We start from the raw sequence: 26,468 nt of genomic DNA on the forward strand, positions 1-26,468 counted from the left end.
AAAATCTTTTAAGTGCCAACATCCAGTGCAAACACTAAATTGCAAGTGTTCTGAACCACAGCATTTATAATGCTGCCAAAGGCAGGCATCCTAGGATGTCTTTCAGCCATCCATAGTACAACCAGAAATACTTCAAACAGATTTAAAGACCAATAGTCATTCAAAATTATATAAGTCTTCTCTCTTGATCAGAGTCTGTACAAGGCCATTCAGCACTGAATTTTTGTGTCCAAAGGAATAGAGTACCATCTCTGCCAGTGATGTAGAGGAAGAATTACTTACTTTCATTTTCTTCTTGAATTTGCATATTAACCATGTCAATGCAGTTTTGGATATCATTCCAGCTTAAATAATCTTGGCCTTGAGATGAAGCCTCTGACTTAATAGACAATAGTGTATCAGCATAACTATAAGAAGATATAAAATACATAAGTGTATTTCATATACAAGGTAAATTTCCATTAAGAATTAGTCAGATGCATCATCCATCATTTAATTACTATCATTTTTTCCAATTAATGAATTTCAGACAAACTCATCTCTCACCAGAAATTATATAGACATGCAAGCCGCCTTTTTGTCCTACACATGCATTACAGGAGGTGAAATGCTGGCCCTATGTGCTAATCCAAAACATTTTTCTGGGCAGAGTGGAATGGTAATGATGATTTCAGGAAGCTGTTGTCTGTTTCCCAAATACTACTTCAGGAGGGAGATGCCAGTAGTTTCAGACACTGCTGTAATGCACTAGTATTCTATGTCTTTATCAACAGTATTTGACTCCCTAACTCCTGGAAAATTTAAACTTTACCAGTAAACTCAGAAGGAAAAATATACCATGTAGGAGAACCACCCTTGGCTACCAGATTACAAAGCAGAGCATTACAGCTCTTCAAAAAGATATTTTATATTCTTCTGCTCACAGGTGATATCCCCAGGATTCTTTTTTTTTTTTTCCCCCCAACTCTTCACTGACAGAAAAGAGGAGAAAAACACTGCTTTGTTATTTTACTGTCTGTCCTGAACTAATTTATTTCCTGTCTGGTAGGAAGCCACTAGGCTTCAGATGAAGTGTTCTTCATCCCGAATTTCGCTCCTAAGAAGTGTCAACAGCAGCTACACCACAGGCATTGCACATCCCCACTTCCCAACACAGTGCTGGGGAAAGTGGCAACAGAGCTGGGCATATTCTTTAGTGCATGACACTGGAGATGAATTTGTAAGAAACTGCGATCTGCTTCTTCCTATAGTACATCAAAGATCAGAGAGTCAGTCCTAGCACCAGGTAGCAGCCCCTCATGCTTAGAAGATAACCATGCATCCTGCACATAGAGGATGGTGGGCCATAGGAAGAGAAAGGACATGAGCCCCACACATCATGGTCCTCCAAGCACAAGCTCTGTAGCCTGTGCCTGTTGTTTTTAGAATGATCACAGACCTAGTTGACCTGGAAACCTTCACAGCAGTATAAACACCTATAGAAGAAAGCTAAGTAATTTTGAAATTCTGGAATCAAATATTGAACCGACCCAGTAAGTCAGACCAAATACCTGTCTTCTATTTCCAGCTGTGGCTTGAAATTAATTGCTGCCAAACCAGTACAGTAGAGAATTATTTCCTGTTCTGATTTGTCTTCTCTACATTTATCAGATTATATTATGGGCTTCCCCAAGCTGCAGGTTGCATATCAGTGGTTAATAGCTGCAAATGATTCTGTGATCCATTGACTTATCAGCTCATTTTCAAATCTTATGCACTATTTAGTAATGAGTCCCACTATTTAAATCTTTTATAAGATGGTTGTTCGTTGTGTAAATTTTAAACTTTATATTTCATAGTACCCAATCTTTTCTCACTCCAGTTTTCCTAAGGAAATACTTAAGTTATGAGAAGCTAGCAACTCATTAATAACATTCCACACAACACATACAACGTTGCAGAACTTTGTCGTATTTCCACTGAATTTCTGTCTTCTAGGAAAGGCATCCCTAACAAATACATGCCTTCTAGTACAAAGCCATTGAATACCATTTCCCTCACAGAACTTTCTCTATTTCTACCGTACCCCTTTGGGTATTGTGAAATTGAAGCTTCCTGCTACACTCAGCCTGTGGTTGGCAGCCCATATTTGCATAATAGCGTAATAAAGTTTTATTTTATTCCTTACTCCAACTAATCCTTCCGTTTCATTTGTATTGGCTGGCAGTCCTATCAGGCCACAATGTCATCAGTCAAACACTGCATTTGGACACTTTGCAGTCATCTGTGTATTTTTATGGTTAACATTGCTTCTCATTCCCCCAGGCACCATGACATCAACAAGGCCAAGTGGCACACTGATTTTGTTCAACCCCACAGCACTCTGCCCCCCTTTCAGGTTGTAACAGATTTCTTCCTGCCTCTTGACAGAGAGGAAGCTTCTCTCAACTCACACACAAGTTACTTTTTTTTTTTTTCTCCCTCTCTCTCCTGTCTTGACTGCTTTCCCGCCAGCTTCAAGGAACCTAACCTAGTAAGCGCTCAGATTCATGTTGTCTCACAGCCTGGTGAAGACCTTCAGTGATCAGGTCACTGCTGTCCTTTCTGTCTAGTGATACATTCCAGCAGCACTCAGATTTCCACTACCCACGACCAAGTGGTGAGAACCCTCCCTCTTCCCCACAGGCTGGGGCCTCTGGTCTCACACAAGTTGTATATTTGCCTTTTTTTTTTTTTAATTTTGCAGATAAGCTGAAGAGCACAGCAGCAGCTCATGGCTGTGACAAGTCAGACATGTGGCAGTGCAAGCAGCTAGCAGCTCAGTGAAGGCCATAACTTAACTTTGAACATGCACGCGTGCCACAGCATTGTACTCAGCTTTTTAGCAAGCAAGACTTCGCTATGTTTCAGGCCTTTGCAAATCTTGGGCTGAAAAAGGGGGTTAGGCAGTGTCTAAGGGGCCTACTTGACCTTAAGACACTCAACACATTATCTCATTCCAAAGATCCTCCGTCAGTATTGCGAAGAGGTTACTGATTGACAGTCTCCAACTACTATTGGCTTATGTTTTAGTGTCCTCAAAGTTTTTTTTGTCAGATCTTAACATCTGCTTTCTGACAATGTCTCCCCTCCACCTTGCATATCCTTTTGCTCTCAAATATTTGAGGTTGTGAGACTGCTTATAGTTACAAATACACAATTAGTTTGGTATTTATGTTTTCCCCTAATAACATATAACAGTATTTTACAGCCCTTTCATCTTCATAAGCACAGCACAGGAAAACCCACACTCCCCTTCCCCAGTGAAATGCCTACTTATCCTTCTGTAGAAGTTGCCTAGTCTCATCCAGACAACAAAAAATGAACTTTTACCGTTGCAAGTTTTCCTCTTCCAGATTATTGAAGCCAATGCATGGGTTTCTGAGGTGATTCTTTATCATTAGGATGTCCTTATTTTCCAAGGCTTGGTTTAGCAACACAACTGCTGACAACATTTCTACTGCAATAGACAGTTCATCATGTGCCAGGTAATTCTGTAGGACAATAATGTACCTCAGTCAGGAAGCTAAATAAGCAGTGTAACGAATTTGAGTTACACAGTCCAGATGCCATCAATGAGATGGAATTGATTTAGAAAGCCTGAAGTGCTAAGACAAATTTCCTGGTCACAGATATGTCGCATTAACACAGCGCTGGTAGTAGAGCTTACTCTGTTTGCTACAATTCCTTTTGGCCTTTTGCCCCAGTCCCATCTCTTTCTGATCATACCCTCATAGCAGGGAATTACTTTTCCTAAGCAATATATGAAGGGTTAGTCCTCAGTCAGAGCATGCAACAATAAAAAAAGTCAATCTGTTGCAACACAAGAGCTCAGCCAGAGCAAAGTGTGTCAAGAAATGACTTCTGTAATTCAATATTGCCACTTTGATTGAAAACAATCATGCAATACATAACACCATGGTGAGAGAATTAAGTCCAATTTTACAAGACAACATGCTATGTTTGTGCTGTTTTATGGCACGGCTACATAACATCAGAGAGCAGGTTGTAAGCATTTCACTCTTACCACAGCGTTCTGTTGTTGGAGGTTGAACAGCTCAGTCTGATAGACAACAGCAGCAAATGAGTGAACAACAGGCAGCTGCGCCTCCGGTTTCATCAGTGCAACCAGTGTTTTACTAGGATCACAGTTACGAATTGCAGTATTGATATTGTCAACTGCTATAAGTTCTAGAGAACAGCAGGGAAAGAAAAGCCTATTAATTTTCACAAGCCATTTGTTTTCTGTGCCATGTAGATGACAGATTATCCAGGGTGTATTATTTGCTATCATTGGAGGAAAAAAGTCAGGTTTTTTAAGACAAACTGCCAAATGTTGCAAAACATGTATGTTCAAAAAATTGCAGCAAATAAAGGACCAGAGGACTATAAATCGTTTCTAGACTTGCAGATATTAGGGAAAAACTATTATAACTGGATTCCAAAGCGAGGATCTGACTCATTCTAGCACATGGAGAGGGACCTAATATCTCTCCTCTTGTGTTTGCTTGCAGCATGTTCCTCTCAGTATGTCAGCTCAAGCACTCCAGTCCCACCTCAACCCAAATGCTCGTTTTCTTCTGTTGTATTTCTTCCCTCACCTCCTCCTTTCAGCAGGACCTAACTCAGCCAACTAAAGCAAACCTGTCCTTCTATACCAATGACATTTTTTATTATCTCTTTTAGGATGCCTAATAGACATTGATGAGTAAGTTCAGAAGTGGAATTTTCAGTGGATAAAGTGAGTGGGAGGGTAGGAGAGGTGAAATGTAGGGTACAGCTTCTAAAAGTTTGTGTGCTATCAGTTGTCCATTTAAGTCTGGAAGATCAGTTCTCATAAGTACTGCTGTCTGTCAAACACCATAGAGTAGTACTAATGCAACCCTTCTCAGTACCAGATTTCTGTTTTGCTGAACACACTTCAGAGATTTGAAGGCCAGCAGAAAAACACTGAAAAACACTCCTACCTGAGCCACAGCAACCTGGCAACACTTCCTCTCTTAGTCAGTGACCATAATTGCACTCCCGGAGGAGCCAATTCTGAAGAAACCCAGGCTGGGACGCACCCAGGAATATGTTGCACAAGGTACATCCTCAGTCTTGCATAAACAGGAAACAACCTTAAAGGTTAGAGTGTGTATGGCAGAGTAAGGAATGACAATTATGTAAATGTCGTTTCCATCAGCAAAATAACGCCCCTTTCTTCCAGCTTATCTTATGACTTTCCTCTTTTCCAGTGAATGCTTCTAGTCACCACTGACTGCTCAAGTCTGTACAGGACTGCTGGTACAGCTGACACCATTCTCATTTCATGTGTGCAACGCCACTTGAGTCTTATTATAAAGGATTAAGACTTCAAAAACCTTTTAAAGTAATCAGGCCCACCTAAACAAGCTCTTTGCTTCTCATTTCAATTGCTCTGAAGCATGGTCACTTGGGGCCATGTAGTTCTTGAAGGCTCACTTTTGGCTACTCCTGTGGTTAGAAACAGCAAAGACTCTCAAAGCTACTGCATACATGCTTTTCAGAGAAAAGAGCAAAGGAAAGACTGAGTCCACAAATAAACTAAACTAGCTCTGTAGTCAGCAGCTAAACAATTGATTCCTAATTTAGGAACCGAGCATGCAACTTACAAAAGACACACTAACAAGTTCACATTCCAATAACAAATGCTATTTTTCCTTTTTAAACCAGACATAAGAAATAAGTTGCTCTCCAAAGCACCATTACTGCTTTTCATAGATCACAATTTTCATTATTTTGTTTACCAACGAGCACCTCTTTTAGAGGAACTTACTGCTCACCATGCCTAACCAATCTAAAATAGGGTAACATTTGAGCTAGTAACTTTGCTTCTGGCTTAGGTTGACCTCACGGTACCAACTTTAAGTCACATTACAAAAGCAGTCAGCCTGGATTCAAAGCATTGGAAATAGAGAAAACAGCCACTAAGCCATGCTCAGATATAGCATGAAATGACAGCAGCTTAACATAGCTGAACTTCTTAGCAGAGAAGTTTCCAGTCAAAAGAAGCAATGCATGCGCTGCAAATTTAGATCCCCTTTAACTATATTTTTTGAAACTACAAATTAAATTTAGATATATGCATCTAAAAATAAGAATAATTTTCCTCTGGAATGTGATTGCAAGATGTTATTCCATTTGCTTGTTCTAATTTAATGCTACAATGATGTTCATCTCTCCTACTGTGCAAGTCATGAAACTATGCAGTCTGTTCAGTTTGTGACAATGCATTTACCAGTAGCTTAAGTCATACATAGGTGTTAGCTGCCTCAGGTAAAAAGAATACATCCACTGTAACACAGATCGGTGACTTGGCAATTGTGACACTGAGATGGACAGTTACAAAATAAAATGCAATGCACATGGCTTCAGTGTGAGAAGCCTAGTCTGTATGCAAGGAATTGGGGATTCAATTAATCATCTTAACATAATTAAACAGTGATGCTAAAAAAATGAGTATTAAAACAATTACTCACTAAGCTTGTGAGCCTCAGCATCCGCATTGGCAACACTAACTTCTTTCTGTATTTCACTTTTGTCGAGCATAATTGGACCCCCTGCTATCTATCATCAGAAAAAAAAAGATTTGATTATGCTTGCAAGTTTGATGCGACATAAGGGATAAAAACCCTTGATGGGACGCTAGAATTTGATTGCAGTCTTGCCTGGGCATCAAATACAATGTCACAGTAAACAAAGTATTAATCTTTCCCTGTGATTTTTATCTTACTCGGAATGTGGGATTTTCTCCCTGAAACTCAACACCACTAAAGTTCTTTCATAGCCATTAATAGTTCAATATTATCTTTTGTTGTACTCAAGTTACAAATGAGTTGTACTCATTTTCAAAACAAGCATTATTAGGGGTTGAATGACATATCTCAAATTTTATTCTGATATCTTAGTAATTACTTAAAAGTGAGTCGTGCTCTTCAGAGCAAATGCAACTACTTTGGTATTGATTAGTACATTAGTTATTCTAAAATCTTTATAAAGTTATTTCTTAAGTGATACTGAAGTTAGAGTAGGGTAATTTCTCTCTGGATTAAGTCAGATAGAAAAAAAAAAGAAATCAAACTGATGCATAGTACCCATTCCATTCAATTACCTGCATTTTCTGTGCTTTAGAATCACACAATTGCAATAGGTACCATGAGGAATTTTGTGGCAGAACTTCAAGTAGGCTCAGAGCAGGACGGTTCAAACCTGCCATCAGTGCCACTTCATCTTGCCAGTCAATAGACTCATTCACTTGGACTAAAGCTATGTGAACTGAAATGAAAACAATGCTTATAAACAGCACATATGTTTTTGAAAAAAAAATAAAAATCAAGTCTGTCAGCATCTCACTTTTTGTGAAAGCCAAATAGAGTGTCAGTCATTATCCAAGAGAAGATTATTTCAAGATCCTGTAAGCAGTTCGATTCTATATGAGCCCATGTGGGAGCAGTTTATCTACAGCTAACTAATGGGTGGAAGCTTATGAACAAATTTCAGGTGTATATAGAATAGGGGGTCAAAATTTACAGTATGCTGCAAATGGAAAGAACTCAAACATGAGGAAAAAAAGCAGACAAAGATTGGATTCTGAACTGCAGAATCTTTACAGCAAAACCCACAAAGAGACATTAGCCCCCAGAAGATTAGTAGGGTAGGAAAAGCAAGAAAAACCTGTTGTAGACAGACATTAGCTATTTCTGTATGTTTTATGAGTATCCACAGAAATATTTTGTTTGTTCCTGTGGATTTAAGCCATGTTCAGCTGCAATCTGGAAGACCACGTGTTACATGCACACTTCTGTAAGGATCCTGAATGGCTTACTGTTGATCTTATTGATATTGCCTTGAATCTCAGCTTGTGTCAGCAGTTCTTCATAGACATCTCTCTCCTCTTCAGAGATTGTGCCATTCTAAAAACAAAATGCTGTTAGTCAAAGAAATTTTGCAGGGAGAAAAGCTATTAGTGGGAGTCATTAAAACTACATCAGCTAAGTATTTGCTGGATGCACTCAAAGGAATTTGTTGACTACATGAACAAAAAGTACCTGCCCCTTGTGGTAACTGATTTAAAGCATTTTCTGCTTTCTGTATAGTACAAATATAAATACACTGCAGTATTTTTCATCAGAAGAAAACATTGTCTCATGTAAAAGCAAAGCAAGTTATTTCACACTGAAGACATTGGGAAGAGATTATATTTTATGCCCCCAAAAGGTATCATTTCTTTTGGAACTTTTTTTTTATATAAAACAACAGAAAAATTGTTAAGTGATAGAGGAAATTGTCTGTTTATTTATTTTTAGACTTTAAGTGACTCCCTAAGATTCCTTGATCAAACTTGAACTACAAACTCATACAAACCAAATTCTAGAATTGTCTGTCAGTTTGTTAGATTACCATTACTTATCTTATTTAGCTGTTTGTTTTTTCCCTAATTGCAGTAATATTTAATGTAATTATGAAATACGAGAGCATGAAGAGCAACATGAAGGAACACTGTGAGAAGTAATAAAATACCACTACCTTAAGTCTTGCACTTGATTGTTTTCTCCTTTTAGCTTCAAAGAGTTCATTTTGATAGTCCTGAGCAAGTTCCTCATCCACATTTAGCAACATTGCATTTGGGTTCCTCAGAGTTGCAATGGTTTGTTCAGCTATTCCCTTCTCAATAGCTTCGTTAATTGCTATTACTGCAGCATGCACTAAAATTAAAAGTACAATCCAAGATTTCAGGAAGTGATTCAAATATTTGAATTAAGTGCTTTTAATAAAGAAGCCTGAGGTAAAGGAAATAAAAAAATTAAAAGCAGATAACACACTATAGAGAACAGAAATTCCACTTCATTAAACAATGGCAAACTACCAGTTAACAGAAAATCTCAGTTTTTGTAGCAAGATAACAAAATAATTCTATTAAGTTTAGAAATAGCAGTAGAAGAACCTAAGAAAAACAGTTTGTATGTAAAAGCACAAGATTAACTGCAGCTTGCCTAAATCCTACCCTTCCAGTCAGCTGCCACATACAAGTGCTCCATTCTTTCAGCTTAAATCCCAGGATTGACAGCCACCTCCCCAGGGAGGATTTCAGAACACCAGGTTGGAAACCTTCTGCATCACATATTCCTCATATCCATTTATTATTTATACTGTCTCTTGATTTATTTGAAATGAGTGTTTAATATGTGTAAGACAGTTCGCATATTCCCACTCAAAACATTCCACTCCTAATGCTTCACTTAGGCTGCAGCAATGAAAACACTTTTCTCAGAGGCAGCTTTGGTAGCACATCATGTCTGCTACATGTTATCCCTTCTCCCAGCTAAGGGTTACTGCTTTACTGACCAAAAACAAAATGTGAGTTATGCTTTACTATTCAAGTTCTATCTCATTTAGAAGGCAGTTACATGCAGGAATTGAAAGCATTTTTGTCACTTTCATTAAGAGACATTTAAGAGACGGGTGGATGCTACAGTTATGGACATGGTTTAACAGTGGACTTGTAGTGTTAGGTGGATGGTCAGACTTGATGACCTTACAGGTGTTTTCCAACCTAAATAACCCTGCTGTTTTGATTCTATGAAAAAGCATTGTTTATAATAAATATTCCTATGTAGAACCTTTCAACTATAAGAAAGTTCAAACTTGTGCCCCAAAAAACATAGTTAAGAGTCCCTAGGCAGGACACAATCCTGCACACCATGCCTAAAATTGTCTGAGACAAACCTTCTCCTTTCCTAACAGAGGATCACCATGAGCAGTCAGTGAAGAGAGTCACTGTTATAACGGTCCCTAATTCTGTCACCTGAAAGCAGTAGTACAGCAAGTTTCAAACAACTAGAAGAACACACAAAAAGAGGATCTGTATGAACATCTCAGAACATTACTGCACAGGATATGGAAAAAAAGTGCCTCACTATAGCCATTGAGCAACTCATTAATATAGCTTAAGTGTTAAACCTTTTTTGAGAAAACAACAGAATTTCAACTACCAAAAAATGTTTGACTCAAAGATTTGTTCTTTTTCTAGACAAGAATGGAAATGGTCTTGTTTTTCCACTCAGAATAATTACATGTTTGTATAAAAATCAACATCACTTGCAGCTGAGTTAGGTATACAGTAAGGGCCAACACATCCCTCCCAGATGTTTCCTGCACACATTTGTTCCTTGAGGAAGAACCTGAGAAAAGGCTAAAGGAAGGGTTTTCTCTAGAGCTACATTCTATCTGGACCAGCATGCCAGAAAATAATAAAAAAGCACACTAGTTATTGCTTTAGTGGCATATTCATCTCAAAGATTTTTCAAACATTACTATAAGGTAATTGTTGATGAGTATTTAAAGAACCTATCCTGAAGGTGGACAACAGCAGCTCCCTATTGTCACCATAGAAGCTTGTCTAAGATTTACTTTCACATCACCAATAAAATGTATTGGGGGGAAAAAAAAAAAAACAAAACAATGTCATCTTTCCTTATTCTGTCAAGACTAAACTGTTGCATGGCTTGGAGTAGTTTTGTTACTATTCCAAAAAAATCATTTTTTGGGGATTAAGTTTAATTTAGGGTCTGTACATCTGGGTTTATAGCCTTCTAGTTCTTTTAGTATATAAAGAACTACATTTTGTAAAAAATGAAAGACATTTGTTGATGACTAGCATTTTTGAGCTTTTAGAAAAACAAAGGTGCAAGAAATTCAGGAAAGTGGAACAGAAGAGCAGACCACTGGAAACTGAACACAGGCAAATGAAGAATAAAGTGAAGCTACACGTTCTCAGAGTTACAGCAAAAGCTTGTCTAGCTGTTGCTGGATTTTCCACAGCCTAGCATTATGCTCATGCTAGAAAGTTGTTCTGAAACAATTTTCACTAGTTCAGTTCAGCACAGCAGCAGAGGAGAAACAGCAGCTGGCACGGAGGAAATGCAAGCAGAGAGCCAGACTGGTTCTTTTGCCTTTCAGTGTTAACACCCACAGAAGTTTCAAGGGGCTAAGCACCCACAGAAATTTCAAGGGGCTAAGTAAAGACTGCATTTCCTAAGACATATCAGCCCTGCATCCACATATAACAGAAACATAGGAAAGATGCATTCTCTTCCAAAGTTTTGTAATAGGCCTCGCTGACATAAGTGGAGCTGGTAACATGTAGACAACAGACAGTGTCAAGGTTAGAGCTGTGAGCTTGTGTTGGTGGATGTTGCAAACCTTGGAAACTACCAAGGAAAACAATAAAAAAAACAATTGGACTGGCAAGAATGGCCTGAATGTTTGAAAAAGTTTTACAATAACTTGTTTTGAGGGCACTAAGTTTTGCTCTTTGCACACTGATTTCTGGTATTGCTGACAGCACTGCAGGAGTCATTAGCAGTTGTTTCATTTCGTATCTCTTTTTTGCTTACTCAATTTCAGAAGCAGGATGGTAGCCCCCTTTCCTCTGGCAGGATCTCCATGTCAATCTTTCCTAGTGCATGAGGGTTCCCACAGCAGATATTTCCTGTTCTGGGCCAGGGCATATTATATATAGCACACGCTTTGCCCAAAGAGACAGAACCCTAATCAGGAAACTCTAATTTTCTGTGGAGGGCTGAAAACATTTTGGAAGTTAAAGGAAACTACATATAGATGCTATAAAAAGCTTTCACAGAAGGAAGTTGCAACCCTTTCATCTCTGAAGAAGGAAGGAAGCTCATTGGAATAGCATTTGGTATTCAGTAAGTCTCTGAAAGTTTGGTAAAAAAAACAAACTGTCCCCACTTCCATAGACAGTATTTTGAGATCTGTCTTTGCACAAGCATACACAAAATTAAGCTGCAGCAGGCTGTGGAGTGTGTGACAGAATGTGAATCAACATGAGGAAGCATGTTTTAAGTTCAGGTCCAGAACTTCCAGCACACTCGTTTATGAAGCAGCTTGTTTCAATTATGCTGCTTTGCAAGGTTTAAAAAGTTTTGCTGAAACTTAGTTATAATGCAGTTGTGTTTTTTCCCTGATGCCCCTTTCCTATGTTAATAATTTCTGATTTCACTATATGTGTTGCCTTCACTAGCCCATTGTACAACGTGGAGGTCACACAGAGCTCACGTCTACATTCTAGACGAACACTAGCTACTAAAACACCAACCACATGCAGAAGCTAGGAAGAGATCTTTGTTTGTGGTAACACTTCTAGAGGCTGCATGGATATATATACACACGTTCTTTCCTGCTCAAATAATGCAGACTGACAAGATGCAAAAGGCTTTGCAACAGTTATGGAATGTGATAATAAATGAAAATTGCTTGCCTTTCTCATTATTTATAGCAAGATAGATGCATTAAAACACAAAGTATTTTATTGGCATTCTTTCAGTATTTAGTAGAAAACAAGAGCCATACTTACATGCAGCTTCGTCCACTGATAATTCACTGGCCAGAATCCCACCAATTTTACTAAAAGATGGCATCTGTATGCCATACTTCTCTAGCTCCTTTCGCATGTTGCTGATTTCTTCCTCTGTTCAAATAAAAAAATATTATATAAACAAAATCTGAAAAAAAATCAATTTTGAACCACCATACCTACAAATATGTGCATGACTTTTTTTTTTTCTTTTGAAAGCACATGTCACTAGGAAATCTTAGCAGTTTTTCCCTCCCTGTTTTGAAGGAATCTAAGATATGGCAAGTATTCCATGCAAATTCACTCCCTTCTGTCCTTCAAAGATAGATGTTTATTAAAGATAGCAACCTCCCATGTATTTAATTACAACGTGCTTAACACAACCTTAGGGGAGGAAAAAGATCATAATGGAAAATATGTACAATGTTAGCAGATTTACAGCATGAAGAAGTTATCTAATACATGATTATATAAGCAACTTATTACCTGTGAAGTCTACTTTTCCCAGTAGGTCCTGAATCTGTGGTGCCAATCCTAGTTTGAACAGATATAAGCTGCAAAGTAAAAATATTAGAATTAGAAGTCCTGTGTGTTGTTCATGTGTTCACTTTTCTGTATAAACAGAATGTTTTTGTTAGAATAGTTGCCACTGTGAAGATTGTCCTTTAACCTTTGACTTTTATGGAGAGATATGGAACAAAGTTAAACTAGCAAATTTTATTTTATTTTTTTTATGTTGCATTGCAGGCGTTACAGAATGAGGTCTCTTTTGACTTGAAGTTTCAAAGAAGCATCTGTAAGAGGCACTGTCACTGTATCTCAGATCACAGAAATGTAAACAAGTAATTGTTTTCCACTAAGTTTTTCTAAAGAAACTCAAAAGTTAATATTGGCAAAAATCAGGAAGTGAATGCACTTCAGTACAGCTTATAGCTTTGGATCCATACTTTGTTTTTACTTACATCCTTATAGATAGTAGCTGAAGGCACACAAATCACTGATACCTTTCTTATTAAGTGTATGGGAGCCTGTGCTTAGGTCCTCTCAAACACATTTGTGTCATTAACAATTTTGCTTTTGAAAAATGAAATGAACTCTGTGTAAAAGTGCCTTCCAGGCTTGTTTCAAAACAGAATAAAAAAAATTCCCTACTCTTTATTGCTAGAGCTCTGGGTGATATCTGAAAACCAGCTAAGCATATTTTGCTCAACATCTTCCAACATGAGACATGCATTTATCTACAAAAGACTTATTATTAATTATTACTTTAATCAGTGAAACTCAATGAACAAAATAAATCCTGTGAAAAGGTATCAACTCTCAGCAAGTAAGTTTTAAAAATAAGACTGAAACAATGTATTCCTCCAAGAGAATCATTTTGTACCTCTTACTTAAATTACTTCACCCACAACTTCATACATTGCCAATGTGCATTGTGGGCTGGTGTTTGTTTGTTGAGGAGGACATTTGCCTTCTGTTTTCATTGTTATTTTGTTTTTTCTGGTCTACTAAGAAATTGCAAGTAGAGATTTGAAAGCAAGTATTTGTAGCTGCTACATTTCAGAGCACAAAGAATCAGCATTTCATCTTCCGTGCTACTGCTGCTACTTCTGTCCTGTCATAACCTGGATGGTTGCAACACATCTAATGTATACAAACTTTGGGCTGCTGAAGTCCCTCAAATCATTGTTATGAAAGCTGAGAATAACTGTGCCAATCTCAGATGCAAGATAGCTATATCAGAGGGGGAAAAACACACAAGACTATAGTAATGAGCCAGGGCCCTTCTTTACCCTAAACTGCCTGACAGTCTTTTCTTGCAGACTTTAAAAGAGATATTACTCCAAGCTCAAGGCAAAGATGGAGCACTGGCTGAGGTGCTGGGTGTCAACAGTAGTCATGGAAATCAGCAACATCATGGAGCTAAGAACACCCAGAATTAAAAAATGAATGCTATGAACAGGAGGGACTCTTTTGGACTCTTTTTTTTTTTTCTTAAACTTAGTGCTTCCCAAGAGCGCTGAGCAATGCTCATTACTTCTGACGCTGCTTCTTCTGAATAAACTTATTCACCACCAGGTGGCGCTGCAAATTTGCTTGCAGGGAACACGAAGACGTTTCTATTCTCTATCAACATACATGTATAACTTCACTCGAAACAGCTTGCTCAATGCTTTTGTAGATGTAGCTTGAGCCTCAGGAAACCCAGGGAAAATCAAAACCAGGTTGAGAATGATGGACATGATGCAGTGGGCACAGGGGAGAAACAAAGGTGAAAGGGCACTTCCAGGTGAAGCTACCTTTGCATCACCCATGAAGAATTGCAGTTGTGATCAACCAGAAGCTTATAGGTCTTGTTTTAAGCTTAGCTCATGTACAGCATGCCCTAACAAACAAACCTGAATAAAAAGCACGTTCTATTTTTTTTTTTTTTTTTTAAACATATGCTTGTTATTCTACCACTTCCTAGGAAAAAAATGTGTTGAAAATGTTCGGTTTCAGCAGGATATTTTGTCCAGGATGTACCAGTGATCTGTTTGTAAAGATTATTTGAAAATTATGTATTTAAGGGAGCAGGGGGAGGGAGAAGAATCAAACCTCCAACACCACTTTTCAGGAACAAGAATCGCTATTAGCATTTAAATTTAAACAAAGCAGTTCTTAACCTCATTAGTCCAGGACCAAATCCAAATCAGCTTTCCTAAGAAAAATGCTGCAAGAACTGAGAAATATTTTATTTTTTGGGTCTGGTTTAAGTATTGGTGTTTCAACAGGAAAAAATAAGATGGTAATTGTACTCAGCAGGAATCCAGAAATTGTTTGCTAAATCACTCCTTCCTGGACAGAGCAGTACTGTATTTGGCTGCAAGTTTTTTTTTTTTTTTTTTTCCACATGCTGTAAGGGCAATGGTCTTCATTTCAGGCTTGAAGCAGGCCATATCTTAAAAATATATTTAAACAGTTTTGCTTAGAGTAATTTCCTGTCTTCAAGCCCTCCATCTGCTCAAAGATCAGCAAAACCCAAATAACATTTCATACAAAAAGTCCTTGGTTAACATTCAGTCGTATTATCTACAGTGAAGTCTACTTCACTCTTCTGAAAGGGGCAATTTTAAGTAATAGTTACGTAGATTGCTTCAGTAAGTTAACCTATGAAAAATCTCAACTGCATTTGGCTTCAGTATTTCTGTGTATCAGAAAAAGATAAAATATCCTAACTGTGTTAAATTCTTGCAGTTCATTGGAAGGCTTAAGGCTTTGGGGTAATGACTAGGTAACAGTCAAGAATAAATGGACAGTAGATCAGCCCCTCACCTCTCAGAGAAAGTACTCAATTTTCCCAGGTTTCAAGCCTTTGAAATTTGAGCACACACTCCAAGACACATATTAGAATTTAGCACTTCAACCCTGTGGTGATTCTTCATATAGTGATCATGATCATATGCAACAGACACAAATGGAAAAATCCTGCTTGCATTTTCTACTTCTAGGTACTGTGGTTCCCCTGAGAACAGCTGGACAAGGAATTTTCTAGGGTCAGCGATCCCTACACTGGCTCCCTGGAGAGGATGCTTCGACAAACCCAATGAGGCAGGGCACTTGGCACAGGTCCAGGGGACAGGAAACAGTGGGTCAGTGGAAAGGGAACAGAGATGGATTCCTGCAGCTCAGTGTTCCTGACACCAACCCAAGAGCAAACATTCATGGCCAAGTGAGTGCCCTGTCCTTTAAAACAGCCCTTTCCCAGCCTGCTTTCACAATGTAGTCTGTGTACAATTGAATACCGATACCAGACTTGAAAGAAAGATGTTTACAGCATGCATTTTGGGAATCTGTCTGTAAGTAAGTGAAGCTCAACAATTGCTTCTTTGACTCTTACATCCTGCACGTGTATGCGGTCACAGGGCCCCACGCTGCCATGGTGAAGCATCATAAGCAAAGCATTGCCAGTCTACTGCCCTTCAGCATGCCATGATGCATGATGTATGTTACAGAAGTCTATTTCTAAAATAATAGCTCAGAAGCATGGAGTTATAGCTTTGTGTTGTTATGTAGCAAGGAAAAATAATTTAAACAAGACAAACTTGGATGTGAGAGCCAAAACAACGCAGACTGGTTTTGATACTAGCATAAATCCTGGAACAAGCCAAGCTGGAGAACAAAAGACCCCTACCAGAGGCCAACCCGTTGCAAAATTCAGCTCAAGAAGAAAACTCCTATGATTGCAGAGATTAGGCAGATCTTATAAGGTGTCTAACTGTTCGTGTAACATTGAAATCCATGGCTGATGAAGTCCCCCATATACAGGCACACAGTTATTTGAAAACCTCACTGTGTTCTCCCACCTCCTGTGAAACATCTGAGCCGGCCCTTACATCACCCGGGGGGAACGCAGCCCACCGCTCCCGCCTCAGCTGCTGAGCATTACAAGCCCCACGCGCCCACTCCAGGAAATCGCTCCAGGCTTACATAAGACACTTGCTGACAGAAGAAACGGCATTGCAAAGTTTTAGGGGAGAGCTGCCTGCAGACGTGCCTGCCAATGCCAGACAGTTAACATCACACCAGTCATAGTAATTTCAAGGGGCAATACTCAAGAGCCGACAAAAAAATATATCCAGGGTTGCCAAGTCTGAACACCTATTATTTTAAGGAAATATGGTGAACTTTGGTGGTATGGCTTATTTGTTGGCAGTAAGTGTATATGGCGGAGTGCAGTAGTGTGCACATCATTTCAAGGATTAGACTGTAAAAAATTTCAATTACAGCATGCATTGAGTGGTTTCTGACCTATACCCCTGAGGCAGCTGATGTGCCTTTGAATGCTGTTAGGAACACAGGCAAGAGCTGGGATGTGTGACGTACTAAACTTATGGAGATGTAGTTAAAGTAAGGAAAGGAAAAGGTCTCCTTGTGCAGGAAATGAGCTGGGAGAGCCACAAGAGGGAGGAGCTGTCTGCTCACTCCACTGCCTCTCACAACAGGGGCAGCGTGAGGCAGATGTTCAGTGCTTTCAGTGCTAAACGTCACAAGGAAATCCTTGCAGCTGGACAAAAAACCTCTTAAGCTCTACTTCAGATATGTTGCTAAAGTCTTTTGAATTTACATTCAGAATTGAGTTGCTTAGAATTTTTGAAGTTTGGAAAGTGTTAAATTGCATGTGATTGACCTCATAATACAGTTATTTGGTCCTCTTGTGGGTCAGGGGGATGTCAGTTCACCATTTTCACTCTGATCAGCACCTCTGTCCCATGGTAACACTAATACTTTGCTATGGTTTTCTTCATTTGTTTGCATGTATCAAAACACATGTTAAGACAAACGAATTTGTGAAGGTAATACACATTTAAAAGGATGTTTGCACTACTTTTTGCAGTCCTTTTTCATTTCAGATATAATTTACCCAGCAGCCTTGCTTAAGTTCCACTTTCACCACCAGCTTTAAATTAATGAACTTGTATATTCAGAGAGATTGTGACGGACTGATTACACTAATGCCATTCAAGACTTACAATCTTAAATTCACCGGTTTTAATTCCCATCAGGAGTTACCTTAAAGCATGAATGCAATATATCATCCTAGGTATGTTTTTCCTATCATAGACATCAGTAGTCTCTGGATAAAAGATCTGAAAAAAAAAAAAAAAAAGAGCATGCTGTTGAAGGAGAAGATAGATAACTGGGCAGAAGAATAGCTAAAATGGGCTGTCTGCAAATCCATATCTTTGAAATACAGAAGTTCCACTGTTATTTCTATATATCTATGAATCAAATCTCATGTCATACTATTTTAGTTTTATCAGTAATTTTCATGAGGAAAAGTTTAATAAAGGTTAGTTATTAAAATGGAAAATACAGAAGATAGTATATCAGCAAAACTGTTAGAAATGATCCTTTGGCAAGAGCTCAGAAAGTAGGGTTTGTCTTCCTACAGACACCCGAAGCTTAGGATACAGTTACCACCTGCAAAGCAAACCACCACCACCCAGTAAGTTTTAAAAATGCAAAGAGCTTAAACAGCAGCACCCCCAGCCATGTGAGTGCATCATTAACAGAGAAATACACTCGGATAGAGGAGTGTAAAAACAATTTAGTCAAAAAGTCACATTGTAAGTTCCAGTTCTGCTTCTAAAACTAATTTGTTCCTGGCCTTGGTCCCAGTCACTAAACACTGCTCCTTCAAGAAAATAAAATAAAAGCTTTGGCTACCCATGAGAGCTGGCAGCATGCTTGCAGCCTGGGCACTCAGAACTGCACAGTCCCACAGGCAGCGGAGCATGACTGAGCTGGTCAGGAGCACAGTGCCCTCTTCATCACTTGCTCACAACAGCTCTGGGAGGGAAACATGGGAAACATTTGGGCCACAACCCTCCTGTGCAGCAGAAGTGAAACCTTTTGGAGGAGGAATGGTGGGGTAGAAATCAGCTAGCTAAACAGAGGCCTTCAGCTTTCAAAAAGAGCTACAAAACAGCTGAACTAGTAGAGGTAGGACCCTCCATCTCTTCGTGGGATGGAGGATGGCAGTCATGTGTAATCCTATCTGCCGCCTGTGGGTACCTGCACATGGACCAGCCACTGTTCCCCACAGCCCTTCAGGCAGCCATCTGAGCATCCCCTGTGCCCAGCCTCACAGCTCGTGGGACAGTCCCCCCCAGGCACCCTAGGGCTGCTCCTGGCCAAAGGGGCACTCACCCAGCTGCCCACAGGTATCAAAACGGGAGAATAAGCACAGCATTTATTTCCATGCAGCCCTTTCTTAAAGGATTTTCATCCAGAAAAAAAGACTCACAGGTGCCCAGAAACAGCAGAGGGGGAAGATGACAAGTGAAGACCAGCAAGAAGGAAGATAAGTATGAAAGGTGACCCAAGAAACCAGCTGGTGGAAGAGGAGCAGCATAGCCACGCAGGGATACCGGAACGTGCAAGGACAGTCTAGAAACAGGGCAGAGGCAGAGAAACTAGGACAGACGTTAGGAGGAAGAGTCAGCAAGAGACATGAGAGGTAGCAACCTAAAGGAAGCAAATATTTTATTTTTTTACTTTAAAACATACTCTATTTAGGCCCTCCCTGAGACTCTAACAGTAATAAGGTACAGCTAAAATACTGCTAGCATTCCCCTTTGACTTCCCAAAATACTGAGTATTTCCACTCACAGCACTTGTCATACACAGCAGCCTCAGCACGTAACTGACACCATCACTGTTTTCAGCATTACCTTCTCTTCAGATTTTTCCTGAGCCAGCCTTCCCAGTAGACTTACTGTAAACGATTGTTTATATGCAGGCAGATGAAAGGAAATATTGAGTCAGTGCCTTGATACAGATTCCTTGCTAAAATCTAACTGCTTACCTTAGGCAGACCAATGGACTCCATTGCTCTTAACCATTGCACGGTATTATCTGTGTGCCGAAAATGAAGTCCTGATCTCTATTGGAAACACAGAAGGAAAAAATGATGGAAAGAATGCAAATCAAGTTCTTTGATTACTGAATGTTTTGCCGATTCCCAATTTTATGTCCTGAAGATGAGTTTGAGGAGTTTCCCCTCATTGTAGTTGGAGACTCAAGTACCACAGCTGCAATCCTGGTAATGAAATAGCCTAAAGCGTTAACAGGCTCATGCTGTCCAACCCATGTTTTTATGCAAGGTGAACCAAATTTGTATACATCTAGGTGTGTGGTGGCTTAAATGGCCATAATGGTTTAAATGAAGACCTTTAGCAGGCTTCAGAAGCAAAAGCTGGCTGTTACATACCATGAACCACTACCTCCAGTATAAAGAAGCAGAGATGCCATCAGCACTACTATTAAGGAGAACAGATAAGGAACTCTCACTTGCTGTTCAGGTCTGCAGGATCACCTGCCCCTTTCTACAGAGTACACAAGAAGCAGTTATGAGAACAAAGTGGGAAAATTATATATATATATAAATATATATATGTATGCATTTTTTAAAGAGGGAGGGTAAAGGCACAAAAGACTGAACTCCAGTTTCATGAATTTTCAAGGGAAGTATTTAAAATTAGCCGTGATTCTTAACCATAATTCTATTAACCACATGAGAACAGAGCACCTGAATTTCTATACTCAGACAACAAACAGTGGTTACATCTCCAAAACTTACACATTTCTGCCCCCTCTATGAACTGATATAACAATCTGTAGTGCGGCTAATGCACATGTGTATGTTTCTACGTTATTGGATATCTTGGAGTTAATGAACAGCTTGCACACATGCTATCTAGGCTTAATTACTGTCAGCTTGTTTTTTTTTTTTTTTTTTTTTGCTTCGGTTGTAAATTTGGCAGAAAAAATAAACACAGATCTAATGAAGTGAATGTCCTTTCAAGACGAGAAAAATCAGGAATAGTCATCATGTTTAATTATTGAATTGTTTTTGGCTCCAGTTCTTAGTTAGGAATAATTGCTTAAACGATAACCTTTATGCTCTCCCTGGAGCCAGAAGTGTAATTTGTTTGGCTTTATAAGCTTTAAGTGGCACTAACACAGTTTTTCTCAATATAAAACATTTCTAAATTATCATACTGGCTTCCTAGTGCTTTGCATCTTCCATCTCATCTTGACACACTTAAAAAGCAGTACAGAAAGTGAACCTACCATGCTTGCATATCTTGAAGGGCTGGAAGATAGATTTTTTTTTTTGTCTTGTTATACAGCGAATAGAGTTCTTACCTTGTAACGTGCCTGCTCCACATCATAGATTTTTTTGTCTGACACCACATTAGGGGCAAAGAATTTTGCAAGCTTGGCAAGGTAAACACCATTCCTTAAGCCTTCTTCCAGCTCAGTAGTAGGGGGTAGCTCTTCTTCCAAGCAGACCTCCATCCACCTGCAAATACATCATTTGAGAAACATCACTACCTGCAAAATTAGTAGATTTAAACTGACATTTTTCCCCACAACCACTGTGCATTTAATGTCACTGCTACAATGCTCATAATCTATAAAGGAAAAGGGCACAAACAGGTTGAGAATATTAACGTTCGCTAATAAAGCAGATCAAAATGACTACAGTCATATCTGCACTGCATGTTAGTTACTCATCAACAACCAAAAACATGTTTTGAAGTACTTACCCCCTAAGGGCTGTCTCAGATCTTCTGAGCAGCCCTAGGCTTTCAAGTAGGCAGTGATTCATTTTGAAGCCAGAGGAAAACATGGGATGCTGTGTATCACTGATATTTGTATTTTAATAAGTCTGTGCTGAATGCCAGGGGCATTGAGACCAGTAGCATGTGGCATGAATTGAGTTCACACAGCTGAGGTGCACTGCAAACTGAACTTGCAGCAGCAATGCCCACAGCAATTCATCTTCTATCTGCAGCAGGTAGCAGCTCTCCACCTTCACCTACGAACTGTGGTGCCATGGCTGATAGGAGACAAGCTTTTTTGTTGAAACAGCCCAAAGAACCTTGCACCTTTGAGGTCTTTCTGGCAAGGACTTGGCTGAAACATTCCCACTGCACATCGTTGGAAAGGGCTTCTTGTCCAACAACAACTGAATCCTTCAGGATGATAAATTAGTTTCCACTTTTGAGATTTAGAAGTTTTACTAGATAGAAAACTAATTAAATACGTAATCAGTTCAGAAAGCCATTAAAAGACAAAACCATCTATCTAGTATGTTTATACTGAGTAGCCAAGAAACACTGCTACCAAACTACTCCTGATTACTATCCTTTTCACTGCACCAGAAGCTCGTTACTTTGGTGGTCTAAGTGTTTTGGCCCTGTAATCTTATTCTTATTTCTAGCAGCTAAATAACATGATAGTTATAAATCTGTTTTGTACTTTCCCAATATATACTTTATTTTATTGCTTAGGCGATCTCTGCTTTTGATAAAAAGATATTAGTATCATTTCATTTGTGAAAGAACAAAACTGAAGACATTAGTTCACCTTACTGTAACTGAAGCAGGTTTGCTGTATGCTGTGTGAGACAACATTACAAATCTAGCATCACCTCCACAGGGGTGAGTTCAGAAACCAGAAAGCTGGAATCCAGGTTGAAAATAAGCCAAATTTTCCTCACTACAGAGAAGAAAAAAGCCTACTACATCATTTTGTTTCATGTTAAGACTCAAGACAAATGACCTATTCCATTACACTTTTGGATTTGTTACAAGACATATGAAAGTTGTTTCAGTGAAGCACAGACTACCCAAATAGCTCTTCAGGAAACCACCAGTCATAAATCTTGGACTATATCACGGAAAGCTGCACGGAGCAAGTGTCACTAGGGGAACTATAGTTTGCAGTATAAAAGCTGCTCTGGTAAGAAATAGTGTCAGATGAGCATACAAAGCAGAACGGAGCAGAGACACATGTGCTATGGGTCCATGCTGAAGATTGGAAAAGTTATCTTTATTAATGACATTTTATAGAATAAATAAATACAGTAAGGCAAAGTGTTGTAATATTTGTCTTCAAAACAGGGCAAGGAAGAAAAAGCAAAGAATATGTACTCTGGTTTGTAGCAAATGTGGGTTTTGTCTGAGTCAGTTATCTTTTTTTCTCCTGCAGGTTTTACTTCCTAAAACATGTCTTCTGGTAGAGTGATCCAGGCAGCAGGAAGAGCATGCTGAGTAATGAAAGGGAGGTAAGTCACCATGAGCTGAAGCTGATCCTGTTACACAATGAACCACCTCCAGTGAGACAAAAACAAGCTGTATAACCCTACAGCAGAGTTCAGCACATTGACATTTTGAAGTGTAAAGAATCCAATGCAATGTTCTTGTCAAGACATAACCCACCACTGTTGCTGAATTAGAGGAAAGGATGCATTTGGGTGGTTTTGGTCTGGGCTATGAAGCATCCTTATGAAATCGAGTTATTCCCCAAACTCTAAACAAGGTGCTAATCTGAGGTGAAAGCTGCTTCTCCACTTTAAAACCTTCCGTTATTCAACAAAAATGGATTTGAATTTGTTTCTTGCATGGTGACAAGCTCAAAAATTAACCTGGAAGCACCCTGTTCTGGACAGTGATACTGCTCTCCGTGATTCAGTGGGTGAATGCAACACAGAAGAACAGGAAACTGTATGAGGAAGCAAAGAAAACAGCAAAAAAAGGTAAGAAAAGTACAGTTGTCAATACACCAACTACAGATAAGTACATGAGCAATCTTTTCAGAAGGAGAACATTAAACTCAGTGAAATAAAGAAAAAGTAGAGAGAGATAAATAGAGCAGAGCTGAAAAATGTATATGAAGAATTTATTTCTACTTAAAGATTTTTTAGCTGTAAGTGATATTCATTCCAGAAAAATGCTCTCACAGGTCATCAATAGGGCAACTAACCTACAGCTTTTGTGAATTAATTGCCACAGCAGAGAATACAGCTATGGCTGTGTTACATGTAAGACAAGTTTTATCAATATTTGGAAGCTGCAGAACATACCTACTACAAGAACTACTCTGAAGTCATGCAAATATACAACCAACCTGTTAAGCCTTTGTTATGCTACTCACAGATGCTCAACTGTTACTCTCCTGTTATCTGTTATGTATTGACACATCTGCAGCACATTTGCACGCCCCATTTCTTGCATTTGCAATAGTTTTGTTCCTTTTGCTCCAGTTTACTTAAAAAGGAGTTGTGGTTCTCAACAGAACAAAGCATTAATTGTAAGGTTGTGAGGTTCTGCTTTTTAAGATGCAGTTTGGCAAGTTTATGAAAGTTATGATACGGTGTGGTACTGACAGAAAGAGTAGACTGGAATAGAAAAACAAATTCTTTCTACTTCTGTTTTTAAGTCACACAGATTATCTACCTGACAGTAAGGATTTATAGGTATCTCTGGGGCATTTATTTTTTCTTTGGACTGAAAAAAACCACCACCATTGCCTTTGGCTCACCCACTGTTTTCCTGAACATGTAGTACTGCAGCATCAGCATTAGACTTAAGTCTGTCACAGGAGCTGTTCCCCACGAACAAATAAGAAATAAAAAGGCTATATAAGAAGGATCTGTAATCAACATTATACAAGGTGCTTTTCTTCTATATGAATTTTCAGTATGAAGTTTGTGGCATAATACTAGTATAACTATCAAATGCATACATGCATTTCTCCCATTCTTTTTTTCTACAATGCACTCCCCATAGCTAGGACTCTGTTTTAAACAACTTTAACATACTGTCAGATATATGCCACGAAAAAATGGTTGACTTGATCACTAATTATAGCTAAACCCAAACACCAATCCATGGTGGAGGAACAAAAGAAAATGTCAGGATGCAGGCTGGAATGTAGACCTGAAGTCCTGGGGTAGCATCCCCAAAAATTAGTTATCATTTAAACTTTCCTGCAGAGCTACTAATGCCAGTTTTAACCTTACCATTTTGATTCCAATATATAAACAGGTGTTTTCCTGAGAAAAGATACTTTGGATCATAAATCAGTATACATAAATACACCGGTAAGCAAAACTAATCAGCTTTTATTTTCATTTTACTCCAGTAGTTGTCAGCAGAGAATATTAGCATTAAGAAATGTAAATAAGTGGGAAAAAAAAGTTAATCAAGGGAAATAAGCCTCCAAAACAGTAATTCTAATTTATAGCATTGTAGGTACTGACAGTAGTGAGTACTGAGGTCCAGTAGGTACAGTTTTCATTTGGTCTGCTCCATTCTGTTTTTACCTTTGGCAATCTGAGGCAGAGAAGTTCAGCAGTGAATTTCTGGCAAAATAACAATGGTTACTTCTGTGCCAGACCTATGAGCAGTAAACAGCACACTGCTCACCCAGAGACTCCAGTCTCCAGATTCAAGCATGCAAAACAGCAGCAGTATAATGAGATCAGACTTGCAGCTTAAAAGAAAAAAAAATATGAATCTCATTCAAGACAAGAGTCAAGGGAACTCAAAGCACCAGTGCTGTACTGTGAACACCACCAGTTATGAAGTTGCCACTGACAGGCTGTGTGGTCAGCAAAACACGCTGCTGGCTGAGGGACTGGAAATGCTTAAGCTAATGTTCAGCAGAGAAAACAGAATACATTGTACAACCTGCCAGAAGTCCATCACATTTGGCACTTGCTGGATATAGCAGCAGAATTTTTACTTGCATTGCCCAGACCTCTTGGAATTGTGCTGCAAGATGTGGATCCAAGGATACCAGGTCTGTACCTCCCGGGGTGCAAGAGACAAGGCTCCAGAGAGAACCTCAAAACACTGGATGCTACTATAAAAAAAGTCATAGTGAATATAAGGTAACGACAAGTTACCACACATTAACTACCTCCCTGGCTCACAACCACAGCCTTTCAATCTGTTTTTGCACATGCATATTGAGGGAAAACTGAAGTTCTCACCTAGATGTTACTCAGACATCTGATTCCCAACAAAGACTGAAAAAACTGTGTTACGAGAAGAGAACAAAAAGTAACAACCAATCCCAAAGCAAAGAGTTAAGTTCTAATTTTAAGAAGACCCTACCACTTCAGACACTTATTTAAAATAAGGATTTTTTTTTTTTTTTTGGAAGATATTTAGAAATGAAGAGTAGTTTGAACCATTAAAACTAGAACATTTCACATTCTACCTTTTTATGCCTCCAGTTTCAAAATCTAAAGATTTATTAAGAAATCTAAGCTCTTTACTCTGTTTGCTTTTGCTCTTTAATGCAAAAAAGGATTTATTTTTCCTTCTAGCAGTCATGTAGGTACTGTTTAAAAAGCAGGCTGAGAGCAGCAGAGGAGCTAGGTGTATTTCTTGGCTATGCAGGGTAGTGGTGGCACTGGTTTGTTTATAAGGAAAGAATGTATGTTAACTTTGGAATTTGTTCTCATTAGGCAGCAAGCTTCAGTGTGATACATCTCCTAAACTAGAAGTCTCAGACAAAAATTGTTTCACAAATAGCCACATACTGTTTCCAGAACAAAAACATACAAAACTCCCAGCAATTCCATGAAAATCAATACAGATAATTTGAATACCAAAACAACAAGAAGTATAGGTTTTTATCAAATAACTGCACAAGCTTGTAGGCTCCACATAAAGCCTGTGCAAAGGAGTGAGAACAGACAGCTGAG

General features: G+C 38.9%; 1 protein-coding gene across 7 annotated transcripts in view; it reads right to left on the minus strand.

Annotated features, from left to right (window-relative positions):
- IQGAP2 (IQ motif containing GTPase activating protein 2) overlaps nucleotides 1-26,468 on the minus strand; it is a 127,417-nt gene that overhangs the window by 41,159 nt on the left and 59,790 nt on the right. Inside the window, exons 3-14 of one of the 7 annotated variants that reach the window (XM_038171484.2) lie at nucleotides 21,110-21,266; nucleotides 19,767-19,844; nucleotides 17,969-18,045; nucleotides 12,902-12,969; nucleotides 12,416-12,529; nucleotides 8,566-8,744; nucleotides 7,865-7,952; nucleotides 7,151-7,314; nucleotides 6,519-6,606; nucleotides 4,046-4,209; nucleotides 3,352-3,512; nucleotides 283-407 (exon numbers count right to left, since the gene is read on the minus strand). In XM_038171484.2, the coding sequence (XP_038027412.1) occupies nucleotides 283-407; nucleotides 3,352-3,512; nucleotides 4,046-4,209; nucleotides 6,519-6,606; nucleotides 7,151-7,314; nucleotides 7,865-7,952; nucleotides 8,566-8,744; nucleotides 12,416-12,529; nucleotides 12,902-12,969; nucleotides 17,969-18,045; nucleotides 19,767-19,844; nucleotides 21,110-21,266 (1,463 nt within the window). Of the gene's footprint in view, nucleotides 1-282; nucleotides 408-3,351; nucleotides 3,513-4,045; nucleotides 4,210-6,518; nucleotides 6,607-7,150; nucleotides 7,315-7,864; nucleotides 7,953-8,562; nucleotides 8,745-12,415; nucleotides 12,530-12,901; nucleotides 12,970-17,968; nucleotides 18,046-19,766; nucleotides 19,845-21,109; nucleotides 21,267-26,468 lie in introns of all 7 variants that reach the window. The other 6 variants (XM_038171483.2, XM_038171486.2, XM_038171485.2 and 3 more) reach the window with 6 other exon arrangements.

This window comes from Anas platyrhynchos, chromosome Z, assembly GCF_047663525.1.
Source record: "Anas platyrhynchos isolate ZD024472 breed Pekin duck chromosome Z, IASCAAS_PekinDuck_T2T, whole genome shotgun sequence".
Taxonomy (NCBI): domain Eukaryota; kingdom Metazoa; phylum Chordata; class Aves; order Anseriformes; family Anatidae; genus Anas; species Anas platyrhynchos.